The sequence below is a fragment of the Mauremys mutica genome, chromosome 3 (assembly GCF_020497125.1).
Source record: "Mauremys mutica isolate MM-2020 ecotype Southern chromosome 3, ASM2049712v1, whole genome shotgun sequence".
Lineage (NCBI taxonomy): Eukaryota > Metazoa > Chordata > Testudines > Geoemydidae > Mauremys > Mauremys mutica.
The window spans coordinates 69,390,310-69,412,192 of record NC_059074.1 but is presented as its reverse complement, the minus strand read 5'-3'; the positions used below and the strand labels follow the sequence as shown (position 1 = coordinate 69,412,192).

The following is a 21,883-nucleotide window of genomic DNA, read 5'->3' as shown; positions in this document are numbered from 1 at the left end:
GGGCAAGTGAGGGGAATTTGTTTTTAAACACAATAAACAACCATGTAAGTGTTAAGCTGACTGCCTAGCATTACCCTGATCACTTTGCTTGTATATTCACCAAATTTTGACTTTGTAAGAATCTTCACTCTTTAGGGCCAGAACTGTGTCTTCAACTGTGTATGGAAAGCACCTGTTTTAGATAGCACCACAAGCTAAATAAGAAATCTGAGCACAACACTTGCTTTCAAAGAGTAACAAATACAAATGAGAGTGACATCAATGGAAATACAATGTGACTAGAGATTAATAACATAAGGGTTTACAAGAGCAGGCTCTGTTAGATCCTCAGTTATCTAATAGTTGACTGTCTTAAACTTGTTATGGTTCATAGATTGTTCTCTCACTATAATCTATAAAATTGTTCCCATTTATTTTCCCACCGCCAGTGTTTATATCAGTTGGGTTTATAATTACCAGATGCTTCTTGTACAAAAACACAAAACTAGACTGTTAAGAAATAAAATAATGAGTTGTTCTTAGCAAGACCAGAGCTTTTGATTTATAAGGTGGAGCATTTCAATGTATTTTCTTTTCAAAGAAACTTAGTAGGACTAGAGGTATTACCTGTGTCCCCTAGTGGATGATATAAATGATAGCTAGTTAGACTGTGATAACATTGATAACTTTTCACAGAATACTGATGTACTTCATCAGTAACACCAGTGGTATAACTACAGTGGTGCAAGTGGTGCAGCCCAGGGCCCATGAGATTATTGAGATCCAACCAGAGAGGCTTCTAGGGAAGAGCAGGGCCTGCTGGGGCAAAAGGGGGTAGGCTGGGATGGGGGGATCCCTCCAGCAGGGATGACCCTGGCGTGAGCAATTGGCAAGGATGCATGGAGAAAGCATGGTGAGATTGCAGTACTGGGGGATGCATGGGGGCACGTGGGGTCCCTGGAGACAGAAGACACAGCCCCCGTAGAGACAGAATGCAAGGAAAAGCATCAACCATTTTTCATGGAGCAGGAGAGAGGGACAGCTGGGGTAGCTTGATCAAAGCTGCAGGGAGGGGAGTTGGAACAGAAGTGGGTGGAGCTGGGGGCTGGATCGGTGCTGTTGAGGTGGGAGAATGGGGTGGAGCAGAATTCAGGGAGCCTGGATCAGGTCTGGGGGGATGGGTGCAGGCAAGGTTGGAGATCAAGGGGAGGAGCTGGGGGAAGGTTTATGAGAGCCTAAAATGAGGTTGGGGGGGGGGTAGACCAGGACGCGGGGAAGAAGGGGAGCTAAAAGAGCCTGAAGGGGAGATTGGATTAAGGCTGGGGAGCTGAGGGCTGGACTGGAGGCTGAAGGAAGGTTTGAAGGAGAGCTGGGAGGGGTGGATCAGAACTGGAAAGGAGAAAACAGTCTGGAGGGTAGCTAGGAGGGAGCTGGGGGATGAGAGGGCTGGACTGGGGCTATGGGAGAATTGGACAGGAGCTGGGGAGGCAGCGGGGCTGGACTGGGGCTGTGATGGGAACTGGAGGGAGACAGATTTCAGAATTGGAAAAGGGCCCCCCCTAACCTATTCTTGCACCAGGGCCCTGTTACACCACTGCATAGTGTGACAGATATGGCCATTTCCTGCAATATCTATGGGAGATCCTACTGAATTACATTTAAATAGCTTTGGAGTCTGTTGTATTAAAAATGCAAAATTTATTTATTATTGTGGGATTGTCTGTAACTTCTCCAGCAGGGAGACGTGGCCAGTGTAAACCCTGGGGAAGTGTTATGAGCTTCAAAGGACTATTGTGCCAGACAAGAAGGAACTTTTGAGACAGGCACAGTATAGTGGGTTTCCTAAGAAATACCTGGGGGGAGGTAAATGCAAATTCCCACCTCCAGACCCAACCCTTTGAAGCTATGTCCTGAGTAGAAAACCATTGTCTGACTGACTACCTGTTCACAATCTCTATCAAAATCCCCAGCTGTAAAAAGGAAAGGCCAACCTATGGTTGTGGGTTCTTGTTCTGAGTTAAAGCTGTTATGAACTTATGACCATAGACAAATCCCTTGGTGTCGTTTGAAGGACAGAATTCTACCAGAGCCCTCGTTGGAGTTGGGGTGAACTCTGGTAAATTTATTAGCATGTGTGTAGGTTTTGGTATTGTTTTAAATGTTTCTCTGTAATTCTTTCACCTTAAGAATAAATATGCTTCCTTAGAAAGGGCTGCATGTTAACTTATAACCATGGGCAATGATGCTGTTTTTAGCCACTGAGGAGAAAGCAAAGCAGGCCTGCTTAGGCCATGCTGACTTGCTGCAGAATTCACAGTATAGGAAGGGACCTGTGTAGCCTTGAAATACCCTGGTCAGGAGGCAGAGAGACATGGGTCTCCACCCAAGAGAGATGATGACTGAGAAACCGGAGCCTTGAGTGAGTTACTTGCTGTACCATGAGGGGGAAATACAGGTGCAGTTGCCCTGAACAGTGACATGTAGGACTGCCAATGCATTGATGGTTATCTGAATATCAATAAACTATTCTTTACAACTGGAAAGCAGATGACAAAGCTGGCATTCTCTGAAAAGAGAGACTTGGCATTTCAAGTGGGCAGAAGTTGGGCTAATAGCATTATTTTTTTCCCTTTTAATTCAACCCCTGGTAATATGTGGGTTTATTTGAAAATGTAGGGACTATATTTTATTTGATACAAAACTAACTTGCAGTTTTATTTGTTTTTCCTTTACCATTTTTCAGTCATAAAGAGAGCAATGTTTTTAAACATGCATTTTTCATTTCTAGGGTCACAGTAACTGCAATGTGCAACATGGATTTCAGTCGCTTCCCCCTGGACACACAGACGTGTTCACTGGAAATTGAAAGTTGTAAGTAAACAGGATACATATGTAGGCCAATATTTTAAAAAATGGGAGCCTAAAATTAGGCTCCTAAATTTATGTAAGACGCCTAAGTAAATGGCCTGTTTTTCAGAAGTGCAGAGAAGCCTGCAAGTCCGACCAAAGTCCACAAACTGAAAACAACTGGGAAAGCTTTTTCTCCACTCTCTTTCAGTTACAATAATAGTAGGTGTGGTTTACCTCAGATAATCTCACTGCACTGTACGACTCAACCAATAAATGAATGTACCTAATATGCGTCACGAATTTATCCAGAGTATAAACGAGCTCCTTTTTCTAAATCTGACCTAACTTTGAATGTCCTGGCTTTCATACATATATATTTTTAAACAACTATATTCTATTGACGTATTTTCCCCCTTGCATTGTTAAGAAGCATTTACACTCTTAATGCTGCTTTAACAGTTGTTTTGGGGGTTGGGGTGGGGTTTTGTTTGTTTGTCTTTTTCTGGGAATAATTAACTCTGGTATAAAACCCAAGACTAGACAACTAAATCTAACTGGAACACAAGGAAAGAGGTGATTATTATGCCCCACAGTAGTCACCATAACTCTCTGCAAGATGCAAGGCTAAGGCATCTTGAAATCAAACTATAGTGTTACCACTTTTTTCACCCAAGCAACTAGTCAAATTTTGGGGTCTTGAGGATGTTCCAGTTGAGAATAGAAATGGATGGAGACTGGTATTTTATTTGATGCAGTCTTGTTTATTTACAAGATGTATACAAAGTCCTGCTCCTCTGAACACGGGAGGAACCGAAACAAGGGAATAACATCTTTGTTTCCAGCCCCAACCCTCTTTAGCCAACCCTAGACCCAAAAGCTCTTTCTAGGGATCCTCTAGGGTCACATCATGTTTGAATACTCCAGCTTGGCTTTCTTGCTCTGCCTCAGTCTCAGTTTCTTGTCTACCCCCTCAGCTAGACTTTCTCACACCCACAGATTCACTCACCCACCTGGTCAGAACAGGAGGGAACCCTCTGCCCCCCTGTTGCTAGTGTGTGGTCAGACTCTATTAGGCCTTAAGTGTTTCTTACAACCATTTACATGGCAGTTTCAACAAGGTTTTAACTCAACTCATAACAAGGCTTAAACCAACTCATAACAAGGCTTAAACCAACTCATAACAATAACTAGAATGATCCTTTATCATAATTAGGGCTCTGTGTTTGTCATGGAGGTCGTGGAAGTCACAGATTCCGTGACTATCCGCAACCTCCGTGACTTTTGTGGTGGCCAGTGTGGCTGACCCAAGAGCTGCCAGGTGGCCCAGCAGCAGGGCCGGCTCCAGGCACTAGCTTAGCAAGCAGGTGCTTGGGGCGGCCACTCCAGACTGGGGCGGCAGGTTCAGGTATTTGGCGGCAATTCAGCGCAGGGTCCCTCACTCCCACTCAGAGCAAAGGACCTCACACTGAATTGCCACTGACTGCGGTCGCGGCTTTTTTTTTTTTTTTGGCTGCTTGGGGCGACAAAACCCCTGGAGCCGGCCCTGCCCAGCAGCCAGCCACATCAACCAGTGCTGGAACGGCCCGGGGGACAGCCGCACCAGCTGCGGCTCCAGCAGCCCTGGGCAGCTGGCCCCGGGGACCACCTGAGCAGCAGCTGGTGCAGCTGGAACCAGGGATTGCCTGAGCAGCAGTCCCCGGGCGGCTGGAGCAGCTGCTGCTCCGGCAGCCCCCAGCAGCTGGTGCTGCTGGCCCTGCCCCACCAGCAGCAAACCCCACCCCCCAGGACACTCCCCCTCACAGCAGTGGACCCTGGCTACCCCTCTTCCCAGATTCCCCCCACCCAGTAACACCACCCAAGATTCAGTCAGGGGTATTTGTAGTATAAGTCAGGGGTCAGCAACCTTTCTGAAGTGGTGTGCTGAGTCTTCACTTATTCACTTTAACTTAAAGTTTCGCGTGCTGGTAATACATTTTAACATTTTTTAGAAGGTCTCTATAAGTCTATTATATATAACTAAACTATTGTTGTATGTAAATTAAACAAGGTTTTCAAAATCTTTAAGAAGCTTAATTTAAAATTAAATTAAAATGCTGATCTTATGCCGCTGGTCCACTCAGCCCGCTGCCGGCCTGGGGTTCCGTTCACCTAGTTCGGCAGCAGGCTGAGCGGGGCCTGCAGGACCCCGGCTGGCAAGGGGCCGGCAGCCAGGACCCCAGACCTGCAGCAGGCTGAGCAGGCTGGCGGCTGGGACCCCAGACCAGGGGTGCAGGTGAGAATGTGGGGGGGGGGGTGCAGGAGCTCCCGTTTGGTGCTCAGGGTGGGGGGTGAGGATGTGGGGGGGTGCAAGAGTCAGGGCATGGGGGGTGGGGGGGTGGGTATGTGTAGGGGTGCAGAAGTCAGGGCTGGGGTTGTGGTGGGTGCAGGGGCCAGGGCAGAGGGCTGGGGGGGGGGTGCAGCAGTCAGGGCAGAGGGTTGGGTTTGTGGGAGGGGTGCAGGGGTCAGGGCAGAGGGCAGTGGGGGGGGTTCAGAGGTCAGAGCAGAGGGCTGGGGTGCTCGGCTTGTGGGGGTGCTCCCAGCCCCCTGCCATGAGCCACTCATGGCAGGGGGCTGGAGGGAATATGCCCGATTCCACCCCTTTCCCCAGGGCCCTGTCTGTCCCCACCTCTTCTCTGCCTCCTCTCTGGAGCATGCTGCGGCTCTGCTCCCCCTCGCAAGGGTGATCAGCTGATCGGCGCAGGGAAGGAGAGGAGGAAGTGCAGGAAGGCAGCACACTGGGGGAGGAAGCAGGGGAGGGGGGAGTTTGGCTGCCAGCAGGACCAAACTTCTGCCTCCTGCCCCTGCAGGAGAGAGCAGTGGGCAGGGGGCTGAGTGGGACCGGGACCCCGGCAGGCGGCAGGTAGCAGCGTGCCATTAAAAATCAGCTTGCGTGCCGCAGGTTGCCAACCCCTGGTATAAGTCATGGATAGGTCACCGGCCATGAATTTTTGTTTAGTGCCCATGACCTCTCCACGCTTTTTACTAAAAATACCCATGACTAAATTATAGCCCTAACCATAATCACATGCACAATCATCCACGACCATCACTAATACTGGACCAAACTGGCAGAAAATTTGCTGTTTCCACCAAAGCTTTTATACTTACCTTTGCAGACTTATTGACGCATTCTGAACTGTAAAGTTGATACTATTTGGTATAATTGCACTGCACCAAAGATTTACTCCTATTTTCCTAGATGCCTACACTGAAGATGATCTAATGCTGTACTGGAAGAATGGGAATGATTCCCTAAAAACAGATGAAAGGATATCGCTATCCCAGTTCCTTATACAGGAGTTTCACACCACCACAAAGCTTGCCTTTTACAGCAGTACAGGTAAGTGAATTTTGCTGAAGTTGTGAAATTATGATGGATTTTTGCTTTCTCCCCTCCCTCCCCAATCAGATGAGATCAACTTTACCTCTGCCTTAAGAGATGGACTGGTATGTGGCTTCCTCTGGGGCCCATAAAAATTGCCCTTGAATTGGCCACAAAGGACTCAGTAGCAAATGGTCCAAGACATTCCCTTTCCTACAAGGGCTGAAGCATAGGCAAAGTTCATGCGGAATTGCAAACTTGGACTTAATTATTTGTTCATCGCTGTGACGGGGTGTACCAGGCCCATGGTCCTACCACACCCTGCCCCAGGAAAGGGAGCAGAAGAGGTGAGTTCTGCAGGCTGCCTAAAGCGGCTGCAGGGAACAGCCAATCGGAGACCAGCAGGCTCTGCCTCAGTGACCTGAGTGGTTCCCTTCTGTATCCTACACTCTTCACGGGGTGGATCTGTTGAGCTGTGATAGTCTTCACTGTTTCTGGTGTCAGCTCTGGAGCCCTTAGCAATAGGGATTTGCACCACCAGACATGCTCTTCTCATCTGGCTAATCCTTGGGGTCCCTGCCTTTCCTCTTGCAGCAAAACCTTTTTATGTGGCCCATCTCTCCACAGTCAAAGCAGTTAAGCCTTGCCCTTCCTCCCTCATTCACCCCAGGGCAAGCCCCTTCTTAAATGCCCATAACATCTCTGCGGTTGGGCTTCAGGCCTCCAGCCTGGTAAACCAACTAGGTGTGATGCAGCTCAAGCATCTCTGTATCCACTCCTGCTGTCTGGAGTGGGTCTCTTGCCATCGATGTTGTGCTGCAAACTGAGTGTTCTGTTGGTTCTCCAACAGCTGCATCAGCAGGGCCTGGGTCTGCTGCATCTGCAGCATAGTGGCTACCTGCTGCTGCTATCCTGCCACTAGCAGGCGGATCACCTCTTCCATTGTAGTACCCCTTGTTTTCAGGGGTCGGGCCAAAAGGATCCCACTCTGGTACCACTTGTGATGGGACCCACTCACCTCACATGAGCTTCTATTATCGTGTGTATGTGTGTATGCCTGCACTCTCTCTCTCTAGCTGCACCTGGCAGTTAACTTCTCTGGCAGGTTTCCAGTGGCTCAGCCATCCGTCCGAGTCACACACAGTCCATGTGTGTGTAACCCTTCTGCCCGTCTGAGTTGGCAGCAACCAGGGCTGGGTTCAGTATCTAGGGGTTCCGTTTCAATAACACAATGCAAAACTGGCTCGAGCCCCCACCCAGTGAACTGGGACAATTACATACCACCACCCCTGGTGCCTCTAAGAGGCAATACTTCCCCTCTCGCAAGCACAGAGTCTGAGTGTAGCAAAATCCTTTTAATAAAGGAGGGAAACAATGCAGCATTATGTTGGGGAAACACAACAAACAGGATTCATAACACAAACCATGAGCAAAAGACCCACCCCCCAAGTAAGTTTGGCAGTATCCTTTTCCCCTCAGGGTCTTAAGTCCAGCAACCCAAAAAATCACCCGAAGTCCCAAAAGTCCAACACCCCAAAAGTCTCTTGAGTCCAGCAACCCAAAACTCACCCATAAATCCAACAACCCAAAAGTCTCTGTCCCTGGTCAGTGCAGCCCCAGAGTTCAAAAGTTTATCTGCAGAGTTTTACCTCCCAGCCTGGGGCAGGGGGGCACAGCGGTGTTAAGAGGCACCTTACGTGGTCCGAGGCCGACTGCCCCACCGCTCCATGGGGTTCTGCTGCAGCCTTCACCGCGAGCCACTCTGCCAGCCACTCCACTCCACCAGCTGTCCCGTGACCTGCTCCAGTCATCCCGCAAACTGCTCTGCTCTGCCAGCCGCTCAACAACATATCTTCAGGCCCCCCCCCACAGCACTCAGTGATTTCAGCTCTTAGTAATTTTAGCTCTTTACTGACTTCAGTTTGTAGTAAAGGAGCCTCAGAGCTGGTGCACCACTGGCCCAAACTGAATTCAGCTCAGCAGCCTGTAACTAGACTCCTAATAGAATTAAAATTAGCTCTGATATTCCATAGTAGAGAGAAAAGGAAGTGCAACTGGTATTTCAAGCCCTCCAAAGGGGCCCATACTATCAGGTACAAATACCTGCCCCAGCCTCTCTCAATTCAGTGGGTTTTGGAACCTATGTCCTTTGTCTAGCAACTGCTACTTAGTTGATGGTGAGTCCCTCTGTCATAAAACAGTTTCATTGTCCTTGATTCACATAATCAGGGTAACAGCACTTTATTCTTCCTGCCCCAATAACAGAGAAACTGGGGATCCCACAGCAGCTAAAGTGACCATTTGGGCTGCTGTGGGCTCATGCTAGGTGGGGTGGGTGTGCCTATGCAAACAAGATCGGCCCCTGAAGTTCTTTTCCACAACTCGCCACATTTCACCACCAGATGTCAGGGTAGAGCTCATCCTGACTCTGCTTACATGTGAAACAAACACACAAAACAGACCCCTTCCAGGGTATGTGATCCAATAGGGCCTACCTTAGTGCCCTCAGTACAGTCTTTGTAGCCCTCAATCAGGGCTTGAGCCTCAATCAGTCCAACAGAGCTTATCACAGTGCCCTCTGCTGGTGTCAGCCTGCAGTCCTGTCCCTGGGTCCAATCCTCTATCAGTCCAACAAGACCTATTGCAGTACCTTGGTTATGGCCCCTCCTGGGTTAGCCTTCAAACTGTCTCTCATGCCTTCTGGGCTCTCTCTCAAATTGTCCCTGCTCTGGTATGGAGAAGTGCCCCCAGAGCTTCCTCCCTGGAGAGTCTTCATAAGCCACTTCCCTAGTGGCTGGTGTGGGGGACCCAGGCCCGCCCAGTACTCCAGGTCCTGACCCAGGGCCTCTATAAGTAGCAGTTGCCTGCTGCATCCCTTTATTAATTGCTGCATTTTCCTGGGCCACTTCCCCATGGCCCCAGTACCTTCATCCTTATCTCAGGGCTGAAGTTTTTCTTGAGTCCATGCAACCAGCCAGGAGCACCTTCCTTGCTCCCTGGTCCCTGCCAGCAGCTGCTGTGTCCAGGTACTGCAATTCCTGCACCTAGCCAGGAGCACCATCCTTGGAGCCTGGCTCCAGACAGCACTGATCTGTCCAGCCCTCTAGCTCCTGCAGCCAGCCAGGAGCACCCTCTTTGGTCCTCTGGCTCCAGCCAGCAACTGAACTGCTCAGTCCAGAAGCTCCTTGTTATATGAGGCTTGTGGTCTCCGATTGGCTGCTCCCTGCAGCCTCTCTAGGCAGCCTTGAGGATTCACCTCTTCTGCTCCCTTTCCTGGGATAAGGTGTGGTAGGACTGCAGGGCCTGGTACACCCTGCCATGATCACACTTCTCCCTTTGTGCAGTGCTGTGTAATGGTACATTTGTGTGCTATAAAAAGAATAATAATCCCTGTATGGAAGCATGTTGCATTACAGCTGGACCTCACAGTAATTGGGAATGTCCTTGACTGAAGTGTGGGAAGGTTTGCAGATGCAAAGCTAATTGGCAATTTTAAATTTATAGCCACATAGTTATCTGGTGCATTTGTTAGAATTATATATACAATAAAGGTCCCAATCCTATAAGCCCTCTCTGCATGAAACTCCCATTATTCCAATCAGAGCTGACTGCAACAGGAATTCCTTGCCCAGGGGGCTTTCAAGAACAGGTGTGATGTTTGCTCTAAAGGTCCAGTCCTGTGAGGTGATGAGACTTCAAGAATATGAATGGTTTGATTAAGATCCACTCTGCTCTTAAATGGAGATGAACCTGTAGTGGTCACTTCTAATATTTTTCTAATAAGAAAGTATAGTATGTTCCACTGTGGATGTTGAAATGATCTCAGAATGTCCTATATTGTATTTGTGGATGTTTTTCCTTTGGTGTTAGTTATCCTTTTTTCCTTTTCTCTGTGGTACAGGGTGGTACAATCGCCTGTACATTAACTTCACTTTACGCCGCCACATCTTCTTCTTCTTGCTGCAAACCTATTTCCCTGCCACTTTGATGGTCATGCTGTCCTGGGTGTCTTTCTGGATTGATCGCAGAGCTGTACCTGCCAGGGTCCCTTTAGGTAAAAATAATCTTGTAATCAGCACACCTGAGTGACCATACACTAGCAAAGACCTACTTATTGAGACAATCTCATCAGCATCAATCCCCGGCCTCTGATATATGCTAGACCACATTGCCACGTAGTTTAGAATTCAGCTACTGAATTAATCTACTGCACTTGCTCACACTTACACGTGTAGGTTAGGATAGGCTGACCCCATTCATCTCTTCTTTATTACCCTAACAACACTTTAACTGTATTAGTCAGTATGACAAATGACAGATGCACACCAAAAACATAGTGAAGAACAAACACAGCATTAATTTTATCATTCTGTTATTATATAATTATAATTAGGGCGGTCAAGCGATTAAAAAAATTAATTGTGATTAATTGTGCTGTTTAACACTAGAATATCATTTATTTAAATATTCTGGATGTTTTCTACATTTTCATATATCTTGATTTCAATTACAACGTAGAATACAAAGATTACAGTGCTCACTTTATATTTATTTTTATTACAAATATTTGCACTGTAAAAAACAAAAGAAATAGTATTTTTCAATTCACTTAATACAAGTACTGTAGTGCAATCTCTTTATCATGAAAGTGGAACTTACAAATGTAGAATTGTGTACAAAAAAACCCCCTGCATTCAAAAATAACACACTGTAAAATTTTAGAGCTTACAAGTCCAATCAGTCCTACTTCTTGTTCAGCCAATCGCTCAGAAAAACAAGTTTGTTTACATTTGCAGAAGATAAATGTACCTTGACTTTAGCAAAGTTTTTGATACTGTCTAGTATGGATTGGGTGAATGGACTATAAGGTGGATAATAGGATGGAAGGTGGACTTAGGATGGAAGAATCCCATGCACTGCTACAGGCTGGGGACCGAATGGCTAAGTGGCAGTTCTGCAGAAAAGGACCTGGGGATTACAGTGGATGAGAAGCTGGATATGAGTCAACAGTGTGCCTTTGTTGCCAAGAAGGCTTATGGCATATTGGACAGCATTAGTAGGAGCATTGCCAGCAGATCGAGGGAAGTGATTATTCCCCTTTATTCAGCACTGGTGAGGCCACATCTCGATTATTGCGTCCAGTTTTGGGCCCACCACTACAGAAAGAATGTGAACAGATTGGAGATAGTCCAATGGAGGGCAACGAAAATGATTAGGCAGCTGGGGCACATGGCTTATGAGGAGAGGCTGAGGAAACTGGGCTTATTTAGTCTGCAAAAGAGAAGAGTGAGGGGGGATTTGATAGCAGCCTTCAATTACCTGAAGGGGGATTCCAAAGAGGATGGAGCTTGGCTGTTCTCAGTGGTGGCAGATGACAGAACAAGGAGCAATGGTCTCAAGCTGCAGTGAGGGAGGTCTAGATTGGGTGGTGAAGCACTGGAATGGGTTACCTAGGGAGGTGGTGGAATCTCCATCCTTAGAGGTTTTTAAAGCCTGGCTTGACAAAGCCCTGGCTGGGATGATTTAGTTGGTGTTGGTCCTGCTTTGAGCAGGGGGTTAGACTAGATGACCTCCTGAGGTCTCTTCCAACCCTAATCTTCTATGATTCTATGAAGATAATGCTGCCTGATTCTTGTTTACAATGTCACCTGAAAATGAAAACAGTTCACATGGCATTGTTGTGGCTGGCATCGCAAGATATTTACATGCCAGATCCGCTAAAGATTCATATGTCCCTTAATGCTTCAACCACCATTCCAGAGGACATGCGTCCATGCTGATGACAGGTTCTACTTGATAACAATCCAAAGTAGTGCAGACCAAATGCATGTTCATTTTCATCATCTGAGTCAGATGCCACCAGCAGAAGGTTGTTTTTCTTCTTTGGTGGTTTGGGTTCTGTAGTTTCTGCACCAGAGTGTTGCTCTTTTAAGATTTCTGAAAGCATGCTCCACATCTCATCCCTCTGATTTTGGAAGGCACTTCAGATTCTTAAATCTTGGCCCTGTGCTGTAGCTATCTGTAGAAATTTCACTTTGGTATCTTGTTTGCATTTTGTCAAATATGCAGTGAAAGTGTTCTTAAAACGAACATGTGCTGGATCATCATCCGAGACTGCTATAACATGAAATCTATGGCAGAATGAGGGTAAAACAGAGCAGGAGACATACAATTCTCCCTCAAGGAGTTCAGGCACAAATTTAATTAACGCGTTATTTTTTTAACAAGCGTTATCAGCATGGAAGCATGTCCTCTGGAATGATGGCCGAAGCATGAAGAGGCATATGAATGTTTAGTGCATCTGACATGTAAATACCTTGTGACATTAGTGTGACACTCTGTCTCTCAGGGGAATACCCCCAGCACACACATGTTCATCCTTATAATATGATTGTGTGGTATCCAATGCAAAGTTTGTTATGTCGGATGTCTTTGGAAGGCTCATGATGCACTGAGCATTTTTGTTATAGTAATGCTATAGGTTGTAATTTCATGTATATAGTTATGAGGCTGAAAATGTGTCCTCATGGCTTAAAACAAGCCCAGACAAAACTCTCCAAAAACAGAGGGGCAGTTCATCAGGGCATGTATAGGACAAACCCAGCCCAGCCTCACAGGAACAAAGGACACTGGCCTAGGCAGCAACAAAAGAATCTGTTGGACTCTCAAAGGAGTCACCCCCCTTCCTTTGATCAGTTTGGAACTGTGATGAGGTAATGCTCACCTGAATCTGAAGGTGGGGGGGGCAAAGCCAAGAGGGAAGAAAGGACATGATAAAAGGGAGAGACATTTGTCATGCTCTTCCTCTCTCTTCCACCTACATCTACAGACACCACACCAAGCTACTGAAGCGCTGATCAAAGGGGAGAACCTGGCTGAAGAGCAGCCAGCCAGCCTGTCATGAGAAGCATCTACATTTGTAAGGACATTGAAAGTGTTAAGATCAGCTTAGAATATGTTTTGCTTTCATTTCATTTGACCAAATCCAACTTGTTATGAATTGACTTACAATCACTTAAAATCTATCTTTTGTAGTTAATAAATTTGTTTGTTTATTCTACCTGAAGCAGTGCATTTGGTTTGAAGAGTGTCAGAGGCTCCCCTTGGGATAACAAGCCTGGTACATATCAATTTCTTTGTTAAATTGATGAACTCATATAAGCATTCAGCGTCCAGTGGGCATAACTGGACAATGCAAGACAGAGGTTCCTAGGATTGTGTCTGGGACCGGAGATATTGGCTAATGTCATTCGGTTGCACAATCCAAACAGCTTACATGCCAGAGGCTGTGCATGAACAGCCCAGGAGTGGGGGTTCTCACAGCAGAGCAGGGTGAGGCTGGCTCCCACAGTCAAGGATTGGAGTGACCTAGCTGATCACCGATCCAAATAACACCAGGGGAACGTCACAGCCACTTACAACAGTACCATGTGAACGCCTGTTCTCCCTTTCAGGTGACATAGTAATTAAGAAGTGGGCAGCATTATCTGCCAAAAGTGTAAACAAACTTGTTTCTCTTAGTGATTGGCTGAACAAGAAATAGGTCTGAGTGGACTTGTAGGCTCTAAAGTTTTACAATGTTTTGTTTTTGAATGCACTTATGTAACAAAAAAAATACATTTGTAAGTTGCATTTTCATTATAAAGAGATTGCACTACAGTATTTGTATGAGGTGAATTGAAAAATACTATTTCTGTATTATTTTTACAGTGCAAATATTTGTAATAAAAAATAATACAAAGTGTGCACTGTACACTTTGTATTCTGTGTTGTAATTGAAATCGATATATTTGAAAATGTAGAAAAAAATCCTAAAATATTTAATAAATTTCAATTGGTATTCTATTGTTTAAAAGTGCAATTAATCATGATTAATTTTTTTAATCGCAATTAATTTTTTTAGTTTACTGCGATTAATCGACAGCCCTAATTATAATACATAGCAAGTACAGAGCATTTTCCATCCATAGGTCTCAAATCACTTTACAAATTCTAGCAGAAAAAGAGGTGAAAACCAGCATCAGCAACTCTCTGTTCAATCTTACAACATTTTTCTTTACAATAAAATTAACTATCGTTGGAATTAAAATATTAGGTGATATTTTCAAAGAAGTCTATTGGATTTAGCTCTCAGTTCTACATGAACTACATGCAGGCAGACCCCTAGGCTTACTTTATAAGATTGGGATCTTAGACACATTCCCTTCCTTTAAAATTTATGTTCTAAATACCTTATCCTTAATTAATCATTATTAGCATTTCTCACAAACTTTGAGTCCAATCCCACTCCCACTGATTTCAGCTTGAACCAGGATCAGTGCCATATTTATTGCAAATTAACCTGCTTAATGGAGAGAATATGTATAGACATAGAACAGATATGAATGGAACATATGTATTCATGTTTTTATTACAAAATGGTTGACATTTATATCAAGGCAGTGATATCAAAAGCTTAGAAATCTAGTTGAGAGTTACAGCAATAGAAAGTAAAAACATAGTGCTTATGTAGAGCTTTTCATTTTCAAAGCGGTTTACTAACATTAAGTAATTAATCCTGCTAACAGCCCTTCCTGTGAGGGAGGTATATAGGATTATCCCTATTTTACAAATGGCAAACAATAGCAGGAGGCAACTTAATTACAGCCAGATTCTCATGCTCTGGCATGTTGAGTAGTACCTTCATCCATGAGACATCCTGCTAGAATCAGTGGGATTTCTCACAGAATAACGTACTACTCAACCTAAATAAAGCTATCAGACTCTGTCCCTTAACCTCTCTGCCTCCAAGGGAGCTCACTTCTGGCACATTCTTGGGGAGTTGCTGAGCTGAGTACTATGACATTTGGTCTTCTGTTACTCATTCTTGAGGGATTTAATTTTCTCTTGACACTGAGGTCCTTTTTGGTAGATCCCTTCCTCAGCTAGCCTTTTGGAGATGACATCATAGAACTGTAGATTTTGTGTCCTGACCCCAAAATCATGGCTTTTGCTGTCCTCACACCAGAGATCCACCAAAACCCTGGTGTCACTCTCTGGTCAGCAGGCAGGATGGTGGGAACATAGGCGGCAGGTTTGTATAATTTTTGGTGGGGCCCAAAATGGTGGTGCCCCCCCCCCCGCTCCCGCCCTGTAAGCCCATATAAAATGAAGCTACAACGCGTCAGTGCCACAAGATTACAAGGGTCAATTAAAAGTGGAAAGTCAGAAGCAGCACTTGCCTACTTCAATATACAGTATTATATTTTGTTGCATCTGTTGTGATGAAGTGGGAATGTTCTTAATATTTTCTCTGAATACTGTGTGGGTGCCTCAGTTTCCCCTGCAAGATGCCAACTGAAGGTGTTGGGGACAAAGAGATCAGGTGGCCTCCTTGTCCAGAAGAGACACAGAGGCCAGAGGAGGGAGTGTCAGTTTGGAGCTGGCTGGGGAAATTGGGAGAGACTCAGAACTTGGTTCTGGGCTCCCCACCCCCCAAGATGGACCTGACAGAGGGGTTCTGTTTTCTGTACCAACAAGCTCTGTTTAAACTGTGTTCCCGTCATCTAATAAACCTTCTGTTTTACTGTCTGGCTGAGAGTCACATCTGACTGCGGAGTTGGGGTGCAGCGACCTCTGGTTGCCCCAGGACCAGCCTGGGCAGACTCACTTTGGAAAGTGCATGACGTGGAAGGGCATGCTGAATGCTCCGAGGTCAGACCCAGGAAGGTGTAAGCTTCTTGCCCTGGAGACAGTATGCTCCGAGAGAGGAGGCTCCCCCAGAGTCCTGACTGGCTTTGTATGGAGATGTTCCAAAGCATCACAGCATCCCCTTCCACACCGTGCACTTCCCAGAAGTCCGCACAGGCACTGACACTCCCTCCTCCGGCCTTTGTCTCTTTTCCAGGCATTAGGAGGCCACCTGATCTCTCTGTTCTCCAACACCTTCAGTTGGCACCTTGCAGGGGAAACTGATTTGGGAGAAATGAAGTAAAAGCTGCCCAAACCGAGCTTGAGCACTCCTGAATTTTGAGGTGTTCAAATCTGGAAGGCAGGTGCTGGTGGGCTCCATGGGGGAGCATGGCAGCAACTGTCTGGAGCTGCATGGAGCCAGATACGCTGGTCTGAGTGGCACAGTAAGCAGTTTGGGGGTTGGAGAAGAGGTAGGGAGTTCCGGGGGGCAGTCAAGGGACAAGGAGCAGGGGGAGTTGGATGGGGCAGAGGTTCGAAGGGGCAGTCAGGGGACAGGCAGCAATTGGATAGGCATGGGAGTCTAAGAGGTTTATCAGGGGACAGGTAGGGGGTGCGGTCCTGGGGGGGGAAGTTGGGTGGGGTCTCAGGAGGGAGTTGGGGACAAGGAGAAGGGAGGCTTAGATAGAGTTAGGGGCTGGGGTCTCGGGTGGGGGTAATTGGGGAACAAGGACCAGTGGGGCTTAGATAGGGGGTGGAGGTTCTGGGGGGCAGTTGGGGCAGGGGTCTGGGGAGGGGGCAATCAGCGGACAGAGGCTGGGATTCAAAGGGCTCTGGGCTGCTGGCAGCCGCGGGGATCCCAGAGCCCTTTGAATCCCAGCCCCGGCTGGGAGTCAGAGGACTCTGGGCTGCCTGCAACCGCAGGGAGCCCAGAGCCTTTTAAATCCCAGCCGGGGCCGGGAATCAGAGGGCTCTGGGCTGCCCGCTGCGGCGGGGAGCCCAGAACCCTTTAAATCTCAGCCGCTGCTGGGATTTAAAGGGCTCTGGGCTGCCTGCAACCGCGGGGAGCCCAGAGCCTTTTAAATCCCAGCCGCAGCCGGGAATCAGAGGGCTCTGCGCTGCCCGCTGCGGCGGGGAGCCCAGAGCCCTTTAAATCTCAGCCGCGGCTGGGATTTAAAGGGCTCTGGGCTGCCTGCACCCGCGGGGAGCACAGAGCTTTTAAAATCCCAGCCGCGGCCGGGAATCAGAGGGCTCTGGGCTCCCCGCCGCAGCAGGCAGCCCAGAGCCCTCTGATTCCCGGCCGCGGCTGGGATTTAAAAGGCTCTGGGCTGCCCGCCGCGGCGGGGAGCCCAGAGCCCTCTGATTCCCGGCCGCGGCTTGGATTTAAAAGGCTCTGGGCTCCCCGCGGTTGCAGGCAGCCCAGAGCCCTTTAAATCCCAGCCGCGGCCGGGAATCAGAGGGCTCTGGGCTGCCTGCTGCGGCGGGGAGCCCAGAGCCCTCTGATTCCCGGCCGCGGCTGGGATTTTAAAAGCTCTGTGTTCCCCGCGGTTGCAGGCAGCCCAGAGCCCGCTGATTCCCGGCCGCGGCTGGGATTTAAAAGGCTCTGGGCTGCCCGCCGCAGCAGACAGCCCAGAGCCCTCTGATTCCCGGCCGCGGCTGGGATTTAAAGGGCTCTGGGCTTCCCGCTGCAGCAGGCAGCCCAGAGCCCTCTGATTCCCGGCGGCGGCTGGGATTTAAAGGGCTCTGGGCAGCCCTGGCGGCGGCTGCGGCAGCGGCGGGGGGGCGCTCCAAGCAGGGGAGAAAAAACATTGGTGGGGCAGAGCCCCTGCTTGGGATTTATTCATGGGGCTAAAGCCCCAGAGCCCCATATAAGTCGGCGCCTATGGGTGGGAATATGATCTCCCTGGCACCAGCTCTTCTGTTCACATGCTGTAGAAGCACAATAGAAATGCTGCAGGTATAGCAAGCCATGTGCAATATGAGGTTCAAATGTATACCAATGTATATGAGCTGGTAGGTGACTCCCAATGCAGAAGCAGGGAGTAGGCAGATGGCACAAAAACCCAGGCTAGGGGGAATTGTGGAAAGGCACTGGAAAATTAACAGTGCCCGAGTTGCTTAGCCTGCATCCACACTGCAGAATGCTCATGTTAGAAGCTTGAGTGTTGGCAGCAGTGAAGTGTTAGCCTTTATTCCCATTAACTGCCTCCCATGTAAAGCACCCCAACATCTGGACGAGAGGTTGTTGTGTGGATGGAAGTCCAGGTTAGGATCAGCACTCGAGTAAGAACACAAAGTTAACTTTGTGCTGAAGACAACCCCTTAGTATGAGAATCAGGGTTAGAAATCAGGGATTTCTGGATCCCACTAAGCCACCTCTGAAACTGAAAAACGACATTTTAAGGATAAATTAGAACTTCAGAAATAGGGCCTCATGTTTGCTGTAAAGAACACAGTTTGAATTGTCTTCACTGTTTATGTCTAATGGATGACGGTGTGTTCCCAGGAATAACTACGGTACTGACCATGTCTACAATCATTACTGGTGTAAACGCCTCCATGCCTCGAGTTTCCTACATCAAAGCTGTGGACATTTACCTCTGGGTCAGTTTTGTGTTCGTCTTTCTCTCAGTGTTGGAATATGCGGCAGTGAACTACCTCACAACGGTGCAAGAGCGGAAGGAGAGGAAACTGCGAGACAAAGTAAGTTTACTATGTCCAGTGCTGTTGTATGTAATTGAAATAGGTGTTTGAACGGGCTGATCGTGCTTCAAAAGTCTGCAGCCACAATGTGAAAAATCTAAGCTTCCTTGGAAGAATAGAGCGTATACAAAAAGTATCAGTACAGTGTTCCTTGTTAGACAGTTTAAAGATTAGCTAATGTCATCTGGAACCCTATCCCACTGAAGTTTCTTCAGCATGTAAAGTCAACTGGACAAAATCCCTATTCATATTGTAATGTGAATTGTTGGTATCTTTTCTTTTAAATTCTTTCTCTTTAGAGACTAACTTGCAAATAGCACCAGATAGAAATAGTATCTTGAATGGAGTGGGTGTTCAAATAACAAGGAAGATTCAAACACATCTTAGGCTCTGTTTACAATGTGCCATTAAAAATGGGCATCCTCTCAGGAATATTTGTAATTGTAAAGAAGTGGAGTTCCCACCCTTCTCCAGAAACAGTCTAGACTGCAGTGATTCAAATTTATCCCTTTGCCTTTGCTGTTACGTTTAACAACAACAAAATCCTGCATCTATGCTTTCCTCTTGAGCTTCGCTTTTCCTAAGGTTTTCTTCCTGAAAGTTCCTTCTCTCCTTCCCCATAGTTCCCTCTGCTTCAAGGAGAGACTCCAGCCCTCTTTATAACCTGGAGTGGAGCTAACAGGACCTATCAACTTTGCTTTCTCATGCTAGGAATCTCTGCAGCTTTACACAGGGTTCTAACTAGAGCTGGTTGAAAATATTCCAGTGCAACATTGTTCTGTTGGAAAATGCCAATTCATCAAAATGAAAAATTCTGTGGCAACATGTTGATTTCGAAAAAAATTTGCTTAGAAAAAAACTAACCAAAGTATTTCAATAAGGCTTCAATCTTATCAGAATGAAGTGTCTCCATTTTTTGTTTTGCAACAACTTGTCTCGTAGAAACTTATATTATTATAAAGTACAACATTTAAAAAAGGAATAGGTGAAATGACACAAAAAGTTTGTTTTGTGGGAAATTCAGAATGGAAGCAAATTTCAAAATAGAATTTCCTGAGAAACAGAAATTGCGGTTCGTGCACAGCCCTAGTTGTAACACATGATATATGGCTGATTCAGCAGAAGAGCCTATCTTCCTATATAGGGTCCTAGAACTTACCACGCTCTTCCAGCATGGACAAGCCTTCACAATTTTTATAGTAACCTGACAAATAAAACCCCATCCTTTGTTGTCATATAAAAGTATGAAAGATGGTAAATACTACAGATTATACAATGTGAAGCCCAGTGATCAGGGGCTACAAAGGTAAAATGGGCTCCATCCAGTTGGATCCAGGGACACCCCTGCAGGGAGCTGGACCCCAGCAGTACTCCTTTAGCTTTCCCTCACCCCTGACAGCATGATTCCCTCGTTCACACTCCTTGCAGCATCTGCACCAAGGAAAGAAAAGGTCCCCATGAGGGCATGCTACAGAGGGAGCTGTTGCCCAACTCCATTGCTACTGCTCTCTCTTCCTCTGTCCCCCAGCAGCCTGGTTTCCACCAGGATTTGCTCCCTCTGCCTATGTAAGAGAGAGGAGGAGCATCAGGTCCAGATAGCTCCAAATACCTATCTCATATAACTACACTCAACCTTATTCACAGCTTCCTTGTACTTGCGGACTACCTCAGCCCCGGCCCATGATGATGGACGGCAGCTACAGCGATGGAGATGTGAATGAACTGGGACACTATGTGTCTGAGAATGGAGATAAACAAGACAGAATGATGATGCAGCTGACACTTGGTTCTGAAAGGAGCTCAAGCAGGAGGAAAAGCCAGAGATACGTCAGCATGCGCATCGACACCCATGCCATTGACAAGTATTCCAGAATAATATTCCCAGGCTCATACATTTTATTTAATTTGATATACTGGTCCATTTTTTCATAAATATCAGTTATTTCTCTAGTCAGTTTCCGCATGTCACACTGTGTTACTGTTTAAAATTAACATCTATCATGCTAATAAACAGAAAATGGAGGAAACACTTAATTTTAATGCTACTTGACTGATCAGAATTTTGATACATTGATTATATAAAATCCATCTGTTGTAAAACATCTTTATACACACTTCAGCTTTGAACTAAAAACTAGGATCCATTACATAACTTTTTATACTAATTTTAAGCTGTACTATGTTCCTTCTTGTGCCTCGTGGGCCACTCTAATAATCATCAACTGCTCATATAGGGTACATCACTCATTTTATGCCTCAGAAACCTTTCCTAGACTAATGTCCTGATCCTGCAAATACTTAAGCATGCGCATAAGTTTCCTGACTTAAGCAGTTCCATTGAGTTCAATGGCAATATTCACAGGAGGAAGGTTACACATGTACTTATGTGTTCAGGAGAGGTATTACAAGCACTGGAAAATGTACTGATGTTTAAAGCTTTCGTCCCCTGGTTAATGCATGTTTGGTTAGCGCTGTGTTGGAGTAACTGAAAGAGACACATACTAAGGTCTTGTACAGCACCCATGCCCCGTCTTGTTCATTCCTGAAATGAAATGCTTTCAAGCTGCTTTGAATTAACCTGTTCTAAGCGTAACCAACAGTATATATTTACTAAGCAAATATATACCTTCCTAATTGAAATGAGATTTTTTTTCAACACGAACAAAATACTCTTTAAAAAAAAGTACAGGAGGCTTTCAGTGGACCTGGGTAGATCTACAGAGCAATAAGAGACAACAGGCATGGCTGCACCAGGCCTGGGTCAGCTGACTCAGGCTCACAGGGCTCAGGCTGCGGGGCTATGAAATTGCAGTGTAGATGTTAAGGGGAGGGTCTCAGAGCCCAGGGCTCCAGCTTGAGCCCAAACAAATATGCTGCAATTTTATAGCCCCGCTATAAAGTCCAAGTCAGCTGACCCGGGCCCTGAGACTTGGTCCCACAGGTTTTTTATCGCAGTATAGACATACCCTGAGAGTTTTGCCAATGAATTCACCATAGGAGGGAACAAGCCCTTCTGCCAATTAAAGAAAAATTGTGACAAACCCTCCTTTTTCAGAGAAACAGACGTACAAAGAGAATGATAAAAGAACAGTTTCCCTCAGAGATTTGCACTGCAATATCCTGCCATTCCTGGTAAGCAGCATGCATTCTAAATACCAAGAAAAATGTTACACCTGGGCCGAACTCAGCCACTGTATAAATTCCCCTTAGCAATGATTTCAGTGGGAATAGTCTGTTATTTCTACAGCCAGAAAAGGATAAGTCTCAAATGGAAAAACAACAGAGCAATCATAAGGATTTTATATCTGGGCCACTGTCTAA

The 21,883-nt window shown here is 46.5% G+C and overlaps 1 protein-coding gene across 3 annotated transcripts in view; it reads left to right on the top strand.

Annotated features, from left to right (window-relative positions):
- The window catches only part of LOC123367571 (gamma-aminobutyric acid receptor subunit rho-1), an 86,428-nt gene extending 65,934 nt beyond the window's left edge, over positions 1-20,494 (top strand). For all 3 annotated transcript variants that reach the window (XM_045011893.1, XM_045011892.1, XM_045011894.1), the window contains 5 exons: positions 2,768-2,850; positions 6,068-6,208; positions 10,092-10,244; positions 18,366-18,562; positions 20,207-20,494. In XM_045011893.1, coding sequence (XP_044867828.1) covers positions 2,768-2,850; positions 6,068-6,208; positions 10,092-10,244; positions 18,366-18,562; positions 20,207-20,494 — 862 coding nt within the window. The remainder of the gene's footprint in view (positions 1-2,767; positions 2,851-6,067; positions 6,209-10,091; positions 10,245-18,365; positions 18,563-20,206) is intronic.
- Positions 20,495-21,883: the final 1,389 nt, after the last annotated feature.